We start from the raw sequence: 21,735 nt of genomic DNA on the forward strand, positions 1-21,735 counted from the left end.
ACTTTGCAAAAAAAAAGGAATATTAATTACATATCTTTTTAAAAAGATCTAATTAAGAAATTGAGATTGGGATCATGGGTTAATGGTTTCAAGAGGGAAAGTAGCAGCAAGGAGGAGAGGCAGGAATAAGGCTTCTACAGTGTCTAAGGGCACAGGAATAACATTCAAGATGCTCGACATCTGGGTAGTGCCATTATCACTCATTCAGAGCAATATTATTTGATTCCTCATACTTTTGCAACTGTAAAGGTCATAAGTAAACCACACACAGGGTATTGATGTGCAGTACTGTCCTCGGTATTTGTTCTACTAATATTGGATTATGTTTGCACCCTGGCTTTGTTCATGCTTCATTCAGCAGAGTAACCCTTGTTCTTCTCAGATCTTATGGGAAAACTAGAATCAATGCCAGCTAGCAAGGTCTGATAATGATGGCTGAAAAGCAGAAAGTCATTGACAGTGTTTCTAATTCTCCCCTGAGTGCTGCAATACAGAAAATATTAATAAGCTTAATGACATGTGAGACTTTGCCTTAAAATATATTTTGGAATGGAGTAAGCTGGCATTATACATTGCAAGCAATATTCGGGGGGAGAGGGTGGTAGTTTCTTCAATAATAAAACAACTATTTAAAAATTAAGTATTTTTCTTGTTCAAATGGTCAACGACAGTCTCCAAGGCACAACTTATTACCTACTATAAAATGTGTCTGCTCCTAATGTTCCCTTGATTATGGAGCATTTGTGTGTTTCAGGCAGGCTGTAGAGTGAGCAACAGTTGTTCTAATTTTACTCAGCTCAGCTAGAATTAGAGGTGCAAGAACATTACTAAAAAAAAGAAATAATAGTAGTAGTGTCTTCTTCCTTATTGCCAGTAACAGCATGGCACTGGAGCTGCTGGGCTACTAATTGAAAGAAAGCTCACAGCATCCTCAGAAAAACATGAAATTGCTGCTAAGGAAAAAAGCTACCAATGGCATTTCACACTCTCTCACCTTTAGAATAATCAGATTTCAAAAATGAAAAATAGGAATAATTTAAAAAGGATGCCAGCAGAATGAGGGATAGTGAAATCAAAGGCACGCTTCAGCCTCTGAATGGAAAACAGAGACATTATTCTCTAAACTAATGTACTGCCTATCTCCTCCCCTATACACAAGCAATTTTACATTCTTGTCAACTGACTGGTGCAGTCTTTCCACTTTCCTCTTCTTGCCTAATTTCTGCAGTTCATTTATACGCCGCTAATTCAGCCAAGCTCTTAAAATCAAAAGCTGAGGAGCTGCCTTTACCTAATTTCATACTTAGCAACCTTAGCCCCATCATCCTCCTCAGCTCAGAAATGCCTGCTAACCAGCTGAAGAACCACCCCCGCCTTCGAAGTGCCTACACCAGTGTGGGTAGGGATGTATTCAGAATCCACTTGTGGACTTTCTTTCTCAGACTTTCTCTCATGTTCAGACCACAAAAGACTGCCTAACCCCCTTTTGCTAAAAAGAATTTCCCCAATTCTTGGGACATTCCTTCCTCCTTCTAACTCTGTTTTATGCTCATGTTTCATATTCATTAAGTCTCTCCTCTGCTCAAAAGCTGTATTAAATGCCAAGCTCTTCATTCACCTGTATCTTTCTTTTTGCATGCTGTGTTAGTTTAAACCCTGATTTCTCTGTTGCTGAAATTACAACAGAGAGGGGAGATGGTGGATGGAGCCTGTACAGAAGATCCTGGATCTGCCTCTTTGAAGCTAGTCTGGATGCATTTTAAATAAGCCCAGGCTCTGCAATTTCTTTCCTTTGTTACCTGAAAAATGAGTACTACACTGAAAATTCAGGCGACACTTAAAAGAACTACTAAAAACTCAAGTCTCCAACCCTGATAGCAGCCCATTGGTTTCAGAACTTGAGAGCCTATAAATACACCTTTATGGTTAGTTTGGTAACCTGGGCCTTAAATACCACCTTTCTATTGGCTCTTGAAAACCACCATAAAACACTTGATAGCATTAGACTGATTGTGAAATGTTTGCAGAAGTCAGCAGCGATGGAATTCTGTCTCCATTTCATTCCAGGAACTCATAAATCATTACTTTTTAAAACCATCTCCCAAAATAAGACAGACCCCGGAAATGGTGCAAATAATATGTTAAGTCCTCTTGAGAGACTGTATTGAAGACCCTGCAATACAAAACACTGTTTTCTCTATTGCACAAAACATTGATAGAATCACAGAACCATTGAATCATAGAATGGTTTGTGTTGGAAGGGACCTTAGAAGATCATCCAGTGTGACTCCCCTGCCGTGGTCAGGGACATCTTTCATTAGATAGGGTCGGTCAAAGTCCCATCCAACCTGATGTTTAATACTTTCAATGATGTGGCATCCATAACTTCTCTGGGCAACCTGATAGATATGTATGCATGTACAAAAGAGCTTTTCATATTTATTTTTGCTTGCAAGTAGGAAAGGAAATAAAATACACAAGAACTTTGTCTCTTCAAAACATTCCAGCTCTCGCGTGATTCTGTACCGGACTAATCATAACAAATGGAACAAATAAGGACAACACACAATCTGCACCTCTGCCTGCAAACTAAGGCACAGCTGGTGTGTCCAATTTTACATCTGCCAGTCTCAAAAGTATGCCTGTAAGTACACACTAATATAGGCAATATAAAGTGCTGCAGTACCCATAAACCATGTCTGTTTGCCATAATTGACCCTAAGTTTCCATCTAACAGGAACAATAATAGTTAGAGTGGGATCTGATTCTCTTCGAAAGCCTACAGAGCACAAATCCCCTGGCTGCCAGCACTTGACAGATGGGAACAAACACTGCAAACACCCAAACTTTGTGTCGAGCTGACAGCTCCCATCTGCTCAGGGCTCTACTGGGATAATGGCGCCTCAGATAATCCCAAAAGCTTCAGAGCAAAGGTGTGCCCTGGACAGTTTGGACATCTTGGCAAGAGCTGACATGCACATGAAACAGTTAAGGCAAATAAGGACACGTCGATACTGAGGCAGTGAGATATCTGTACCGCCCCTGCCTCCGCACCACACCAGTGGGAGCTGAAGCCCTGGATGCAGCAGAGCCACACAGGCGAGGTGTCAGGCCCGTGACAGCCACTTCTGCTTCTCACCAGGGTGGCTGACCCAAGTGCAGCCCCACTCCCACATGTCCGGGTTGCTTGGCGTACTTGAGGCACGTGACTAGGACCTCACTCAAGGGTCCTCTCTGCTGAGCCATACTGTCTCATACATTAATGATTACTTCTTATTTGCATGTGTTAGTGACCTCTGCACACAAGCTAAGTGCAGTCTCTGCCTTGGAAAGCTGATTTTGGGTGTGCTGCTAGCACTAAAATCAACAGACTTGGTTTGGTTGAACAGACAGGAGGTTTCAGGCTAGTCTAAAACACTCCTCTGCAAAGCCTATTAGGTGGGTATAAACCAGAAGACAAGAAAAATTAAAGTAAACTCTACATTGTTCATAGCAGTTAAGATGAATTTCTGATGCTACAAGTTCATAGTACCAGCACCACTTTTTCCCCAGAAAACTCTGGTCTCTTTTCAACGTGTGCTCTAGCAGAGCCATCATAAATAACTGGTGCGTTGGCACAGCCTCAGAATAAAATGCTACCATGCAGAAGGTTGAGGCTGAGATCTGACCTTCACATTTATGCACCAAGGAGCAAAGTGAGTTTTGCGGCTCTCAGGGGTTGCACAGGATATTCTGCCATTCAATGCCAGCCACTCATGAAATGAAACTGTGGTAGAATGAGTCAGAAAACAAGTTTATTAACTGCCCTCTCTTTCTGCTTTGGTATTTCCTGAGCAGCAGTTCAGCAAAAACATTTCCAAGAAATAGAGAAAGTAATTTAGGTAAATTGCCCTCAAAACCAACCCAGAAGTCACAGTTCTGAACATAAGCTCTTTGATCCCGTGTTGCAAAAATAATCCAGGATTTCTTACCTGTTGCCTGTATTTCCAGCTTTTCCCTTTCCCGTGCTTGTTCCAGAAATACAGAAACAGGACTACTGGGAGTATTCACACATTTAAAGTAAAAGAAGGTCTCAATATCCCCTGTTCTCTACAGCATATGTTTCCAGCAAAAACAATTCCCCACATTTCTCCTCCCCAAATCCCAACCAGACAATAACCATTAGAAGGCCAAGCACCCCATAACTGACAGTCCCAGCAATGAGAAGTGCACTCTTTCATCTGCTTCCTCAGTAGGCAGCCTGCCAGCTTGCTGCCAGGGCCACACTTGGCAAGGTTCCTATGCGGCTCCTCTTCTGCCGTGGCACAAGCCAGTTACCTCCTGCCAGAGCCGCTCCTGCTGCCAGGCTTGGAGGGACTCCACGTCCTCTCATGGCCTTGTCTGATGACTTTTTTCTTTTTGAGGATGTTCCAGTGCTCATAAGGTACACAGATTGGTAATTCAGTAATTACTGAATTTGTGTAAAGGATAAACTGTGAAAAGCCTTTTCCAGAAGTGTTTCTTTTTCTTTCTCTCTCTCTTTTTTTTTTTTTTTATAACCAATAAAAATACACCCAAATTTACCTAAGCTGTAAAGCCCTTGAAAAATTAGAGGTCACGGTGCTCAGAAGCTATTCTACTCAACATTGCTGAGCTGACCACAACAGAAAGACTCTGCTTATGCAAACTGTAAAAACCCAAATGAACTAGGAGTTGATTAAAGTCAGCAGAACATCAATATAAATCATTATAAAAATACATGCACATAAAAAAAAAGCTCAGAAGTGTCTGTTTACAAACAGAATGACATTAAAGGAAAATATTACGGTCACCATGTGGGCACAAAGCACTTCAAGCTTAATGAACTCCAGAATGAATTTTGCCTGGATGAACATATTTTTACTTCCCTTCTTTAATTAAATAATCACATATTCTTCTTTCTTCAAGAGCCTCATGCGGAAGGTAGACAGTGACTATTTAATGAGTAGCAACATTTTTCCCATTTTTTTTTTTCCACGTTCATGCCTTAATTACTAAACAGTGTTCTCATCCTTTTCTGAGCATACGTGGTGGGGGAGAGCTATGGTATGGTGCAGCCTCTGAATATTCATTACAACACATGTTTATTAATGGCTTTGTTATAACCACCGTTTAGAGCAAAAGCATGGTATTTTCCCCACTGTATAGATAAACAAATGAGGATCAAAGAAATGAAGGTCAAAAGCATCCATTATACCAGAGGGGCTGATCTGAGACACCTACGCTGGGATTCACTGCACCACAATGCAGGCATCTGTAGAGCAGACCTGAGGTAGCTACACCTGAGCTAGAGGCTTAAACTCCCTCTACAACCATCAGAGGAAAAAAAAGTGTTTCACCTGCCCTACTTCAGGCATCTACATCAAGATGAGACAAGCATTCTTTAGAACATTCCTCTCACTTGACGGTTTTCCAGATCACTTAGTACTACGCAACAGGTGACTGATGAAGGAAAAATCTACGCAATCGTTCCAATTAACATCTATATCATAACACACATGCTCCAAGGCATCTGAGTAAGGCTGCAGGGGCATCTTTAATTCTTGCATTTCCCATCCCTGAAGAGCTGAACTGAAAGGAACTTTACAAAGATAAGAAAAAATATTCCCCAATATACACAAAATCTTTTGGAAAAATTAGTCACAAAATGCTGCTTTTCCTGAGCACACTGAGCTGTATCCTTTCAAACTCTTCCAAATGAAGCTAAGTCTGGGTGGATTTTCACTGGGATAAGCAGAAGAGACTTTTCTGAAAAGGGCTTCCTCTCCTTCAACCAGTACCTACTGAATTGCATGTCCGTGTCCCAGCAGGGCTTCAAAAGGAGACATCTTCACAAAGAAAAGATTCTCCAACTTTCTCATCACAGGCAAGACAACTTTCTCTAAACTCATTCCCAGAAATGGCAGAATGATTTTGCGTGAAAATGCTTAAAAAACAAAAAAAAACAACCCCAAAAATGCAGACTTAGGCAGTTACTGGACAGAAGGTGGAAAGAGGCCACAAGAAAAACCTTAGTGTAAACTGCTGAAGTTTTCACTGTTCTTAAAATCATGGGTTTAACTGTAATGCAGCTTAGAGAAGTCTCAAAAAAGCCATTCCTCCTGCAAGCGGGATCAGAAAGGACACAACCTTTCCTCTCTGCTTTTCCTTTGCAGCTGTTTTCTAGTTTAAACATAGCTGCTGATACTTCTCCCACATTCCCCATCCAACTGAAGAATGGCAGAATGCACGGAGATAGAGCAGCAGCACCAATGCCTCGCCATGATTTATAACATCAAACACTAACATTTGCAATCTGGTCTGTTATGAGAAAGCCAAGAAGTAAATAAAATGAAATGCATGGTGGCTGTTCATCTAAGAGCTTCACTACTATGGCTCAAGGGTGAACACTTTTGGTCTTTGATCTAGACACAGACTGGGACAACCTATAAAGCTTATCACAAAACTGGTAATTTCATGCATGTACACCATAGTAATGCTGAATTACCAGAAGAGAAATAGGGCCTGGCATGTTTCTGGTTGGACTTGATGATCCTAAGGGTCTTTTTCAACCTAAATGATTCTATGATTCTATGTTCTTTTTTCATTAGCAGACAGGAGACTAGTCTGTCCAGGAGAGGGCTGAGTGATACCTGGGTGCTATTAAACAGTGCAAACAGCACTATTTTTAAATAATGTGCATTAGAGTTAGGTCCTTGCAATACAGGTATTTTCTACACTTCAAACTTGAGCTGGCTGTAGAATCCCTAAAACAGACACTCTTATGCTGACAATGAAATAAAACATTGATTTAGTAGTGCAAACAGTGCTTAAACTAGAAGAATTTTATGCTGGCAGAAGACATTTTTGTTGGTATAAACTGGGTGCCCCTTTGGTGAGAACCGAGGAGTGGGGCAAAGCAGCACAGCTCTGCTGTTTATTTCCTTATGAGCAAAGCTCTTCAAATGCAGGACAAGAGCAAGATTTCTCTGCTTTGGGTCCTATCTTAATTCCCAGATGAAATCCATGAGTGTCTTCTTACTGAGTCAAACAGGCTTGGATCAGGCCTTGGCTAACTTCATGAAAGGCACCTGATGGCTGACCTAAGGACCAACAGTTCTTGTTCTCATCCTAAACATTTCAGATGACAGCAAACCGCAGCACTGCTGTGGCTAGAGATGATACACAGCTTTGTGTGCATTCAAAAGCTACTAAATTCTGTGGAGAGAATCACCTAGCAAAGCATATTCAACAATCAAGATAAAACTATACAGTTGACTAAAAATGCAATTTCAGGGCATTTAATACCTGAATTCAGTTGTTGTTGGCCTCCCTGAGCCAAATAAAAATGGCAGGAGGAATTGAAAGGAGAGTTTGTTCTAGATTTTCTTTGCAGGTATGGGGGGTGTTGTGCCTAAATCATATTAATGACAGAGGGGAAACCACAGGCTCAGTGTGTCTGCAGTCCAGGGATATTTTTTTTTAATTTAAGCTGCTTGAAGCTTTTAGATTTCGATTAAGAACTCAGGCAAGATGACCTGAATCAGCAATAGTTTTTGGATATAAAATAAAGGATAAAGAAACCCCAACTAGCAGTTTTCAAAGAAAGTGTTGAGGGACTTCCTAAGTAACACGAAACAACTCCCAAAGCTCTGCCTCAAGGTGTACATATTACCATCTTTTCATGTATATAACCTTTGGACTATCTGCCAGAAAAAAAGGGAAACTAACCCCACAATTCAGAGGCAATATGGGTCAAAGATGCTTGTGTGTAATACAATAGGAAACCTCACCCTAGAAAGCCCTTTCTTCCTCATTAGCATCTGATGCCCTAGAACCAATTTAATCCATTGGTAAAGCCCTACTCTGCTTCCAGTTTCATACAGGTAACCTGAGGGTCTGGGTCACCGCCACTTGACTTGCTTCCAAGAAAGAGGGCTTTCATACCAGCGTGGGTTCTGCATGTAAAAATGCAATTTTATCAGCCAGCAAAGAAATGTCTTCGCTGGCACATAAGAGGAAGGAAGAAACCTCAGCTCACCATAGCTTTACCTGTAAACTTGGGAAGCTATAACATCCTTCATGACTCATCTCTTCAGGAGGGCTCAGTACTCCTTTCTTGGCTGCAGTGAGCCACGACTTTTCTGCTAGTGTCAGAATTCCAATTAAAGATGAAACCGGTGAATGGTCTAGGTAAGCACTTTTCATAAAATCACTCCTACCCCCTTCACCTCCCCCAAGAAGAAAACAGGTAAGATCTAAATGAAACCTGCAGTCAGGTGCTTGCCTTTGGTTTATTTTGAATGTATGTTCAATCATCACAGAAACATCATTTTGCTAGGGTCCTCCACCATCTACATTGAAATAGCAACATGACCAATCAATAACAGCTGTCAGAATATTCTGGCCAGCTTCCTTACAAATGAAAACCGTGAGACTCACAGAAGGTCAAGCACCACTGATTGAGTCACCAATGAATTGATAAAAAAAAATCCAATAATTTTTTGGCTGCAGGTAGGCTAACACAGCAATTTTTGTCAATACTGTTTCCCCAAACCACTCTAATAAATATTGAGTTCATCGGCTATGAAATGACCTCTTCAGATGAACAAAGCATGGTAACCATGCATTTAGGAGAAAGATAAAAAGACGGGTTATTATGGGTTTTTTAAATTACTCTAGAGGAATGTGGTTTGAATAGCAAATGCACAAAAAACATAACATTTCACTCATCGTACAGCTGAGTAACACCAGCGGAAGTATAATTCTGTGTAACAAAATCATGTTGCAAGATGTGGCACTGGTGCAATTATCTTTGAGTAACTACGTTGATTTCAAGATAAACTCATTCAGCTTAATTGTTGATTTTTTCCCTACCTACACCTCCAGCTCATAGGAACTGTGGTTAGTATTGTGTTCTCTGATCAGTACACATCTCCCATGTGCTGAATACTAGACGGTGCAGTCTCACAGCATCTGCTTCAGATCTCATTCATACCAGCTTTGCACCAGAACGCCATTAATAGAGACAGTTCAGATTTAGGCAGAACACCTACAAAAATTCACACTTTAAAATCCATCCTTTTTCAGCAGAAATGTTCTGTAAAATAAAGAATGAACTTTAGCGTAAAGATAAATCTGCCCTACTGCATCCCAGTTTAACTTTTATGCCATTTTATGCCCAGTTCAGGTGGTCCAGGAAATGATCTGAGGGGTTCTCGGGTTTTTTCCCCTTGGCCTAACCAGTCAGGCAGAGTCTGGGTGTGTCAAACCCACGAAAACAGTCAAGTGGATGGAGCAGTTTGATTCTGGATTTTTTTAAACACCTCCCTCAGGGAAAGCCAGAGGAGACATTTAATGTTTTCCTCTACCTGGTACATGGGTAGAAATGGAGGCTTTGCTGCTGCTGTTATTTCCTCAGAGATGGGCCCTTACAGAGCCCTCTGGGGTTACAGCCCAAGTTTTCTCTAATATAAAGAAAAATCTAATCTTTCTCTTATTTCTTAGTCTCTAGGATGACTGCAATGCCACTAAACCAAATCCAAGACTGATTTGGTTAATTTGATTTTTTCTGGTTACAGAGTTTCTCTTGCGTTGAATTGCATGGCTCATGCAGAAGATCCTTTAATCTCCAAGAAGCTTAATTATCATCCTCTGTAAAACTTCCACACCTGCACTCTGAATTTAAGTACTTCAGCCATTACAAATCAGGGTACTTCGTTATCCTTCTTGGTCTGCTGTTGACCAGCATGCTAAGTAACAGAAAAGCCAACTTACTGAAAAACCTCTTGGCTGACTTCCAGCTGACCAGAGGTATGAGCATGTAGTAGAGATGGCAATTCTCTTTCACACTGTATTTCATGGCATGGTAGCCCTCATGAAAAATGGCAAGATTTGATTTATCACTTTTTCCCATCTTTTACTAAATATATATGAGGGTTACTTGCTCCTTCCCTCCACTTGTTGGAGCCTCGATGGCAGACAGGAGAGGTTATTACAGCCGTCTCCTCCTTCCAGCATTTGTTTTTAAGTACTTACTAAAAGAAGCACAATAGCATATTTTAAATAGGCAGAGGCTGCTTCCATTCGAGAATACAAACTAGCATCTGAAAAATTCAGACCACGTGCTTTGTAAGGAGATTGGAGGATAGATTAAGAAGGCTCTATTCCAATGAATGCCCATGATGAAATACATTAGATATTTCAGACTGATTTTTTTTTAATTCTAACTGTACACAAGTACACGTTTCACTTTCCTGACAAAGTCTTTGAAGACAAATTTGTCCATTACTCTTGGTACCCAGTAAGTAAAACATAAAATATTTTCATATAAGAAGTGGGACTTGCAAGATAATAAGCCCCCCCTTCCTAGTTATTTATGAAAATGAAATTGTATTTTCAGTTTTGTGTTACAGGGACATCTCGTTTCACCTTTACAGTTTTTTGACAAGGCAGTGTTTATTAAGCTGCTTTTAATGAGGCCATGGTTTCAAAAGCACTAGAGAGAAATGTTAATTGGACCTGTTAGAGTAATTTGTAACTTATACGGTTCAGCTAAACTCCATTTATTTCTCTTTAGGGATGATCGAGAAGTTTATAAAGAAAGAAATATCTGTAAGATTTATGAAATCCTTGTAAAACATGACAACTCCCTTCTGTAATCATCTACTAGCAACATGGCTATCAAAATGTAACAACAAATTATAACCAGGCAGAGAAAATAAAGTAAAAAAATTCTATAGGGCAAATATACTTCAGAATTATAGACCTTTCTCATTAAAACATCTTGAATTTAATTGCTTACAATTTACAACTTGGCGACAGTTCAAACATTTGGTGTGATTTTTTTCTTATGATGGTTACCTCTCTCAGACTGTACTTTTTTTCTTCCCTTGGTTATTTCAGCTGAAACAGGTCAGCTGTGTCTGAGAGCATCATTAGGGAAAATCATACTGTTTTGTCCCCAACGCAGAAAACTCTGTAGGCTTTTTATTGCAAATTTATGTTCTCTGCATGTCTTCATTACCTGACAGACCTGGCACAGAGAATCACGAGAAGAGCCAGGAGAAGGGGAGAGCAGAACTTCTTGGGCAAGAAGTGGAGGAACTTGAGGAAGGAACTGAGGTGAGAAGGTGATTGATCTGAGAAGAAGCTACAGTACACGAAGCTTGGGAATGGTTTGCTAAGAGACGGGGACAGGGCAAAGGGCTAAAGAAGGACAGGCATGAAAACTGCAAAAGGCCTTTATGAAGAGAAATCAGCAGTGTGAGAGAAATGTGTTGGAAAATTACCTAAGCCTTACTTGGCAAAAGACAGAAGTAAGAACTGGGCTGTAAGGAGAGGGAATAGCACACTGGAGATTTAGGACCTTGTAGAAAAGATGACTCAAATAGGTCAGTAAGGAAAAGGAAGTTCAAGCAGCTGCTGGGAAAAAGACAGTCATGCAGCTAGGAACCAGGATAAGAACAAATAACAGAGGAAAAAAGCATCACGCTTGCATGAAACGGACAGGAAGGAACATGGGATCATGAACCTTCACAGTACTCCGCTGTCAGCAAATATCTTTGAAACCCACTGGTCACATGTGTGTCTCAAGTCTTTTCTGGTCCCCAGGAAGCACATATGGACTGTGCTGGACAGCTGGTGTGATAACCCGACTAACAGGGAGCAGACTGGTGCACTTAATGGTTCTCAATCTTTTGAGGAACTATTTGGGTACAGATGTAATGTCAGATATAAGGTTTTTCCCAGAAAGAAACCTAGGTAATGGTACATAAAAATGTGTCAACACTGTTAAGGGTGTACGCTCACATGAATATTGGGAAACGACAAATTGACTGTTGCTTATGCAACACAGCGATATCATTCATTAGACAGAGAAATACTATTTTCTTACAAGGCCATATTCCACACCTCTTTCACTACTCAGCAGTCCTTTTGATGAAACAAGTGTCCTATCCATAAGACAAAGCACTGCAAGTTTTGAAAGAGCTCGCAAGTGAACATGTTGGGTGGCAGGTGTGTGAGGTGTAAAGAGGGAAGTGCAAGAAAGGGAAGAAGGTCATGTAACATGGAGGAGACAGACACCCGAGTGCTGCTTTGAAGTACCAGATTCTCTTTCTGCCACAGTTTCTGTAAAGGCTGATAGGGACATTTAAACTGTATTGGTCACTAATTGCAAGCATTTTCTTGTTTCACTAGCAGTAGTCAGCAGCAGTATCTCTTGACACACAAAGCACTGATGAATCAAGAACTGGGTTTTGAATTTGCCAGGCCAAAATGCTAATTTTATTTTTTTTTTTAAACCATAATGCCTATTTACCTTAGGTTTCCATGCAACCTATTTATCTCAAGAGGTGTTAAAAAGGTATTATCTTCCTTTTAAACCAGGCAAATAGAGTGGATTAAAGCAGGTAAGCAAGCATGAACTGATGCCTGACTGATAGATATCAGTCCCCTTATAGGCTCATGATGAGACTCAGTGAAGTCAGCATGTCATATTTAGTAGCAGCATGAAAGATGAAGGGTTAAAAGGAATAACTCCCACTTGCTATTGTAAAAAAGCAGTCCTGAAAACCAGAAATCTCAATAGCAGAAAAAGTCACAAGCCTCAGACTTCCCTGAAGGAAAAAGCCTCTTTTGGTGCCAAGGATAAGTCCCAGCCCAAAACATGTATTTTTCGCTAGATGAAATCCCAACAAGCTAGCACTACAAAGAGAGAATTTATTTATTGTATGCATCCACAACTGGTTGTCAGTTCATACTAATGTCCCTGATGCCAGCATCTGGGCACTGACAGCAGAAAGCACAAATAGTGTGTTTGATAAACAAGGAACTTGTACAGTAAGATGAGAGATTAATGTGCCATAGCACGTAGATTTAAATATCTGCATAGTTTGTGCAGCGTGAACATGAATCGTGCATTGGCCTCCAGAAGAGAAAAAAAATCCCATGTGTTTTACCTAGTGACACATCTGCAGGTGCATATTTCTGGACCTGATAGAGAGAGAGATATGTCTATGTCATCTTCTGCCTTAAGAAAGAGCCAAAAGATTTGGAATGACCTTGGGACACTGAGGTTTTCTCCTTGAGATCTGCATATTGCCTGAGGCACTGAAACTGTGGCAGGATTAGGGCCTCGGGAAAAAAACACCAGGAAATTAATAACTTTGCATTCAGATAAGGATCTGGGCAGTGCCTTCCGTAAGCCTGTGGTCACATACTGAAGACAGAAAAAACCCATAAAATGAATAGCTGCATAAAAAGGTTATTATCTCTCCTGTGACTGTATCGCATGCATACCTAGCTGGATGGAGGCTTAGCAGAAAATCTCAGTCCTGACATTTCCTAATGGCATGCTCAACTTTTTGACTTCAAACATCATCTTCTAGCATAATTTGTGTATGTGTTTGTGTAGCAGTATTTAATACTTCAACTAATACAGCTATCATGACCTTTGCTTTGCACATGAATTTTCATTCAGTCTGTCTCTGAAGGAACATAAGAGAGGAAGCATTCTTTAAAGGTTTTAGTAACTAATTCATATTTGTAATTTCAAGGGATCTAGGTCTTTTGCTCTGTGACAGCCAGGAGACCTGCAGTCACAGGCAAATGCTAGAGTATGCTGCCTATCTGTTCTGTCAAAGACTTATAAGAGACAAAGAAAATGTTAATCTTAAATCTATAAAGAAACAGAAAGGAAAAGGCAGTGTGGAATCCTACAGGCTTCCTGACTTTCCTTCAACTTTCAAGGTCTTGCAACATTTGTAAGGTTTATGAGGATCTTGAGTCTGTCCTTGGAGTATCTGGAGCTCCTGTTCTTTGGTCTTGTAAAACCCTGTAGATCTTAAAGGTCTCCACAGCTCTGGATACACTTGAGCAATATTGCTTTATGAAATTTAGGGGCAGCCCTTAAGTTCTTTTCTCTCTTATATTTCTTGCCTTGCACAAACTACTGAAAGTCAGTGTTGGATCACAGATTACCTCACCTGATGTTTAACTATGCAAGCTTTCTCTCCCTAGTCCTCTTCTTGTCAGGCAGAATTGCTGGAAAGTGAGGCACTTAAATGTACTCTCATAAAATTGTACTGCCTTTTGTTTTTTATTTTTTGTTTTTGAGTGGTGAACTTAAAGAGGCAGAAGTCTTGGACAGTGTTTGTAAACTGCTGTCAGATTTACTAGGAAATGATTGCATGAATAATTCCCATTCTATAAAGTTGTATCAGTGGTAAATGTAGAGTTCAGAAAATTGACGGTGTTTCTCTAGCTAAAGCTGACCAGTGACTCTGGTAGCTTGGGACTAAAAACCAGTCTGACCATCTCTGCTTTGCAGAGAACAATTGCAGGGTGCCACATTCCAGCAAATTTATACTGGCTTAAATAAGTGCCAGAATTGTTAAAGAAGCCAGAGAAACATACGGAATTCAAATGAGTAATATGTTCCTTCATTCCTCAAGACCACAGGCCTCCATGACTTGAGCTAAGAAACAGACAGTGAAGAGATGAGAGAGAAAGATTTTGTGTCTCTAAGGTGCAAATATCTAACAAAAGCTTACTTCTGTGCCAAAGTCCAGGCAATAACTAATGGTTTTGTTGAACTACAGCATCCTTGAATCAAAGATTACCCCAGTAAGAACATCCAAGATTTAAAAAGTAGATGGCTCGAAAGCTCTGCAGCAGCCATTTATGAACCTAGATCTACACGGAAGTGATATGGGCCAGAATTTAACCTCAAGGTAGCCATTACCTTTCCTGAATGCTCCCGTTCAGAGTAAATATGGAAGATCACCCAAGCAGATGCAACCCCAATTAGAGAGACAACAGATAGCCCAGTAGCATCATGGAAGATTTTGGAAAACCTAAAGGGAAACTCCATTTCCTCTGCTTCCAAATAAGTGAAGGGATAAAATTTTAGTTCTCATTTAAAACAGGCAGTGTGAATCTCTGTTTGCAGCTTGTTATTAGCATTGCATTCTAACTCTAATTCTCACTCTAAGTCAGGATGCCTAAAATACAGCTTTCAAGTGGTTAGCAGCTCATTAGGACGCTTCACCCAGCCCATAACCTCTGGGTGGGTGAGAACTTCAGTCTTCCCAGCTTCAGTTTATACCTTGGAATTAATATCATCTGTTTGCTTGCCACAGGGAAAGACTCAGGCTGCAAAATTATCTTGGGGGTGGCAGCATGTCACTGCCAACCACCACTCCACCTCACTCCTTCCCTTTCACATCATGAGGGACGCAGGTTTAGTCATATGGCACAGAGAGCACTCCAATATTCAGACCTCTCCTACAACCGGATGAAACAGGTGACATAAAGGTTGGACACCTCAGGTGTAACAATTACAAAGAAAAGTGATAAAGCCCCCAAAATTCATGTTACTTCCACACAGTTGAGTGTAGGGCAAGTCACCATAATTGTCTCCTCTGCAAACACTGAAATGCAGCATTGTTAAAGCCTCACAAAAGTAAAAAAATGCAAGTAGTCTCCTCTAAAAATCAACAAGGGGTATAAGCAACCATATTGGTTTCGGAAACCAGCAAAACATTTGGAAGACTGATACCTCCACAACTTCAAGTGTAGCTTTTATCAGGTTATAAAATATTTTCTCGGAAATTATGTTTTCCTATTTTCTTCAGGGATTATCTTGGTATTTCCAAACTCCTACTGTTTCAAAGTCTCTTTGAAACTATACAGCAGTACGCTTCCCACACCAACCTGGAAACATTTTCAGTGAGGGAAAAAAAAAAAAAAGACCCAATAAGGTAGCAACATGTCTTCCAAGAAGCTGAATTGACAAGTTTATTTCCTAGGACCCAGCTGAGCAGGATACTTCAGCATGAATTTAAGCAAGCACAAGTGTAACCCCAGAAAGTGCAATGGGACTAGCCGCATCTCCCACTTTATACACACACTTAATTACCCTGCACTGAACTCCTTGATGGTTTTTTCACTCCAGTTTGTCTACGTTCCAGAAACAATAAAATGTACAAGCTTCCCAGGTGACCTTTTGAAGACTTCAGGCAAAGGAACCAAACTTCGAGAAATATAGCACCTTTGAAACAGCTTACGCTTACAGGAGTACAAAAAGTCAGTTACACGCTACAGGACTGTAGCTGAAAAATAGTTCAGGATTATTTTCTTCATCTAGTGTAACCTTTTCAAATTAAGTTCCAATTTCATGCTATCAGAATCTATTTTATGGCTCTTTCCAGTTCTGGCTGCGTGGAACGCTACTTTATAGCATATAACCATCTGCTAACAGAAGAGAAGCTATTAAAGCAAGTAATAGTACAATTATATCTCTGCAAGTAAGATAGTCTACTGAAAGTTTATACAGGGAGGACCCTACAGAATGCACCAGCCTTTTATATAACTTTTGGACTGTTGCCCCCTCTCAGCAGGCTAAGCTACTAAACTAGTTTCAAGCATCAGTTACTGACAAGCCACCTTACCCAATGCTCTTCCTCTTTTAGCCTATTTTCATATTCACATCAACCCTGAGGCTGCATTACAAAAGCTTGTGTTGCGGGGAACATAAGAGTTAGGGAACATGAGAGTTACATTTCTGTAATTCTTAAATTTCTGTTCATGGCTCATATCCTCCCTCTCACTTTACTCCCAATTTTGACTTCACTGCTCTTGAGCAGAAGTAAGTGAAGATTCGAATCAGCACTGTTTTCCTGGGCCAGGAATCAATGGATTAGGGTAAGTGATTTTCAGTCTTTGTGTAATGGTCACAACATAACTGCAAAAGTAAAGAAAGCCTCCCAAGAAAATTTTTCACACCACTGCCGGAAAACCCTGCAGGGCATGTGAATCAGAAAAAAATCAAAATCTACTCGGGGCTAGATAAAATCTAACAAAATCATTAAACATTAGAAAGACAGCCTACTGGATCCCTCCTTATTTCTTCCTGCAGACACTGCAGGACCACCATCCTGTGACATTTCCCAACATTTGATTCCCTTTTCCTTCCTTCTTTTTGACTCCAGAGTCTCAGGTTCTTCCACCTCCTTAAGTTTTCCCAGAATAACGCATTCATTGCCAGGAAGGCAGGAACAATAAATCCAGATTTGTAACTGAGAACAAAAGGGAGACAGCAGAGTTTATTCAGACAGAGAATGACGCGAAGAGACCAACCGGTAGGTACTGCCTGTACAGTTATAAGCCTGCAATTTCCAACTAAGACCTGTATCCTCCTGCACTGAGCTCTATCTAGATAACACTGAAAAGAAGGTTCCTGCCTTGAACAACCTGCAATTAGAGCAGAACAGAGCTTCTCATCATATGGTCTTGTCCTCACACAAACCTGCAAAGATGTCTAAAAGGTCCTCAGTGAAGTTGCAGCTGATTCCCTCCCTGGGCTATACAGGAGGATGGAGATGGGGGTTTTCTCTGAAATTAACGCCTCACTGGGAACTTTGTCTAAAGCGAGGGGTTCCTTTCTCAATTAGATCTTGCTCTTAGAGAAAGTGGAGCATAAAGAATCTGCTTTTAACTGTGATTATAGGTAAGGTTTGGTCATCCATCACCTTCCAAAGAAAAAGAAGAAATAAATGAAAAGACCTAAATACTAGCGCTTCTCAGGTTACAAGATTACCCGCTTTTCCATTTTCTACACAGGAGGTTCCTGCCCAGATGCTGAGCTGTCTCTACCTTTCCGGACATGAACCTTGCAAGGATGTCCAGCAGGCCTGCTGGAGGCCATGCAAACCTGCCGCTCCATTCTGGATAGTTAAGTAAACAATATATATTATAATAAAAAACATAAAATCTGTGTCTTGGAGAAAAACAAAGAGGGATGTTCCAGAATAAACAAATATCTGACATTATTCTTCTAAGTATTAATCTTTTCCAAGGCTTTGAAGTTTGACAGTGCTATTTCACAAATTCCTATGAGGCTGCTTTACTGCTAGGCTAGAAATCTGACTGTGGAACTAGGGAGGAAAAGAAGAGAAAGATCCCCAAGCAGAGAAGAAATATTTCAGTCTGAATGGTGAGTATTTCTATATCTTGCTGCCATGAATTTTCTGTATCTTGCAAAAATGGAGGGGAGATGACACCTTCCAGAACAAACGGAAATAACTCAGCCCCAAATCTGTTATGAAAAATCATCTGCTCTCCCTGACTTTCCAGAAAACCTCCCATACCTTCAGTGAGTTCAGTCAAAGTTTGTATAAAGCATAAGCTCTTTTGCCACCTCTGCATTTCTTAAAAAATTTTCTCTTCCCTGTTCTTTTCTATGTGGCAGTTTTGTGACATTTTAATAATGTCTTGGCCACCTAGCAGCACAGGCAAAAGGCAAAAGAATTCCTGTAAGAGCAAGTAAACCCCTCTTTCATGTGACACAGAAATGCTTACACTTCATTAACCTTTATTATAAACTAGTCACTGGAAAGTTACTTTGCTAGAATCCACACTATGGTTTCACTCTACAAACCATGAAATGTCAGAATGCTAAATTACAGTAAAATACTGCTCACCTCCTTATGAACCCAAGATTAATGATACGGTGCGGAAGGGAATAGCAGTGCTACTAGGAGCGTAAGAGGTCACAATCACTTCTAAAATAGCTCATCAAGAACAGGCAGCAAAACATCACAGATGGTTCCCAGACCCAAAGTCCCACTTCCCAACCTACCCATCACTGAGACATCGTATTCAACCAGCAGAGTTGCCTCCTGTCCGCATTGTTTGAGAATACTCATGGCTTCAGCATGTGTTGTGCCCAGCAGTCGGATCCCATCAACACTCAGCAGCCTGTCCCCGGGTTTGATTGTGCCTTCTCTGAAGAGGAATTAAAGGAATGTTTTTATTAATATAAGAGAAATTGATTTGGAGATAACACCATTGTTATGCAATGCGATTCTCTCATACGCTCTCTGACATCCATCCCTTTTGCCTTCACACTTAACATTTACTTTGATGGTGAGAACATTCAGAGGGCACGGAGGAAAGGAAATTGCTTTAATTGGAAAGTCAGTGACTGGAAAACAGCTTAACACATAGATAAATAATCAAGTCATCTTAAATTGCAACTAAGTATGGCTTCTGGTTCAACATATGCTTTCTTTCTGCCTTGTCCACACAACTCCTCTTTCATACATAAACACCTCCTCCCTGATGTTCTCTTAAAAATAAGTACAAGGTGCAAACACTGGTGAAGAAACAGACTGCAAAATATGAACGTCCATTTACCGAATTTTTTTGTTTTCCAAAAACATCCCTTACTTGGATAATTCCATTTTATTTTTCTTCCTACCTAAAAATAGTTTGGCTATAAATGTACACTGTCTCCCAGGCGTATCTCATAATGTATTCAGAATTATAATATAAAATGAAGTACTAATGTTCCCAGCTCACGAATCGAGGACAAAAACAAGGAAGAAAGGGGGATGAGGGTGGGAAGAAAGGGAGGGACAAAGGACAAAAGCTCTCTTGAAACATTTACTTCTCAATTAATGCTTCCAAAGTAAAAAATGTCAATGAAAGCTACAGAAAATGAGCCTGTTTTAAAGAAACCTCCCTTTAAGTTTCTTTAATGGTTTAAGGACACAAATGCCATTTTTAAAAATATAATTCATACATATAAAGTGAATATTCTTTCTTTATACAGATACAAGATGGTATTACCTACAAGTACGTTCATTGGGTGAAAATATAAATCTGTATTCAGAAGTTGTCCAGGTGAAGGTATGTGTGATCTCACATGCAGATATGTACAAACATCTTAAAATAATAACACAACAACATCCAAACACATGACAGTATTTTTTCTGAAGTGCAAGAGAAAAAGATTGTGGTGTTAAGAGTATAAAAAGCATAATTAAGAGCTACACCAGTTGACTGAAGGCTGCAAAAAAATGTGCTCAGACCTATTGCAGGCATTTGTTCTTATTATTTTAGGTTGATTTTTGGAAGTGTTTAATGGAAAAGTCTTGCAACATACAACATACTAAACTAAAGCTCACATACGCCGTGACACGCTGAGCCTCTGTGGTTGCCTATTACTGTTAGTATTATTACAATCAAATGCATAAGGAACAGGTTTGAATATATCTACTTTGCTCCAAATACTAACTTCTGTCCCAAATAATTCACCTTTCTCCATTTCTCTTTCACATGCACTCCAGAGAAAGATGAATTGTACCTGTCAGCAGGCCCTCCAGGTCTAACACATGTTATTACAACAGGACGAGATTTATTTCTGTCATCATGTGCTCCACCTAGAAAGGGAGAGTGAGAGAAAAAACATCTTAATTTTATGCTTTTAATGAAAGAGACAGGCTAAAAAGATCAAAAAAATGGCCAACCCATTAACGTGAACCTCCGCACTGAATTTTATCTTAAATAAAAATTGACCTGCTGTATGGTATAGACATTTCTACAGAATGATTCTTAAGAAATGTATATTCTTTTCTTAGAACCTTTACTCTGCAAATCTGATCTCAGTGGGAAAACCTACTGTTCTGCAATGTTTGCTGCACAGAGCAGCAAAAAAAATATCCATAATTCATGTATACTCAGAATAATGAGTGGCCACTAAGGAGTTTATATATTAAATAAAAAAATACATTTTCCCCTGAAGAAACTAATAATTTATCATTGGAGTATATTATTTAACAGCTGCATGCTTTCTTTTGTTCTCTAAGTCAGTGATCACACTTTTGTTGTATAATTCAGACTATCAGGATGCATCATCAGATTTCATACCTCATTTATACAAATACTATATGTAAATCTTTTTTAAGAACTACAATCTTCCTGCTGATTTCAGTAGTAGCAGAATCTGGTCTTACGTGAAACAAAGTTTGTCATGTTCTTGGCATAGCTGATTAATCACTGTTTTTCCAGAAACAAAAATTAGAGCGGTTCATGAAAGTAGGACATTAATGTATAGAAAAAGCAATCACGGAGATTTTTACAAACTGTAAGCCATAAATCTTGAAATGATTTCTTAGTTCCATAAAAACTTCTTGCTTTTTTTTTTTCCCCTCATTTAGAAAATACAGACAGTTCAAATTTAATGACAACTCACCTCTTATTACAAATCCAAAAGTGTTCCCCTCTTTATGTAAGGTAACTTCCACAGTTCTAAAGATGAGACCTGATCCTTGTACAGCTAAAAGCAATAAAATAGAAGAAAAACAAATTCCAAAACCTAATTTGCACTGTTTCCTATTTAAGCTAGCTATTATGTTTCTGGTCATAGAATTGGAAAGACTCCACTACAGAACAGTCAGATTAAAGACCTGTAATTAAATACAACTCATCCTCTTTTTGAGAGAATTTTGGGCCAGATATTTTGCAGGTTGCCAATGGTTTGGAAAAAGAGCCACAGATGCATATAACAGGTGAGAAATTTGAACCTTAGTGTTTAAATTCTGGCATAATTTTGCTTTCCTTACAGTTACAGAAGAGAGCTAGAAAAGACAGAAATACACAGTGAGACACAAATAATGACAAATTAAATTCTTAAAGCTACATATGGATTTGGCTGTTCAGCCATGAAAACATTTATTTATATTGCTTGAAGTCAAGATAGTAAAGATTTTGTTACATGCTCTCTAATAATTGGTAAGTGAGTAAAAAAAAAAATCTTTGCCTTCTAGTTGAGTCAGTATTTCTCTGTAAGCACTAGAGAAGTGGTGCACAGCTGGGTTAGGAGGTGAGAAGCCTAATACACAAACCAACACATTTAGGTGTGATAATCCACTTTACAGCATTTGAAACCAC

At 39.7% G+C, this 21,735-nt stretch overlaps 1 protein-coding gene across 17 annotated transcripts in view; it reads right to left on the minus strand.

Moving 5' to 3' along the window:
* GRIP1 (glutamate receptor interacting protein 1) overlaps nt 1–21,735 on the minus strand; it is a 334,186-nt gene that overhangs the window by 57,001 nt on the left and 255,450 nt on the right. For all 17 annotated transcript variants that reach the window (XM_064448992.1, XM_064448948.1, XM_064449022.1 and 14 more), the window contains 3 exons: nt 21,038–21,121; nt 20,150–20,225; nt 18,641–18,786 (listed from right to left, as the gene is read on the minus strand). In XM_064448992.1, the coding sequence (XP_064305062.1) occupies nt 18,641–18,786; nt 20,150–20,225; nt 21,038–21,121 (306 nt within the window). The remainder of the gene's footprint in view (nt 1–18,640; nt 18,787–20,149; nt 20,226–21,037; nt 21,122–21,735) is intronic.

The sequence above is a fragment of the Phalacrocorax carbo genome, chromosome 1 (genome assembly GCF_963921805.1).
Source record: "Phalacrocorax carbo chromosome 1, bPhaCar2.1, whole genome shotgun sequence".
Taxonomy (NCBI): Eukaryota; Metazoa; Chordata; class Aves; order Suliformes; family Phalacrocoracidae; genus Phalacrocorax; species Phalacrocorax carbo.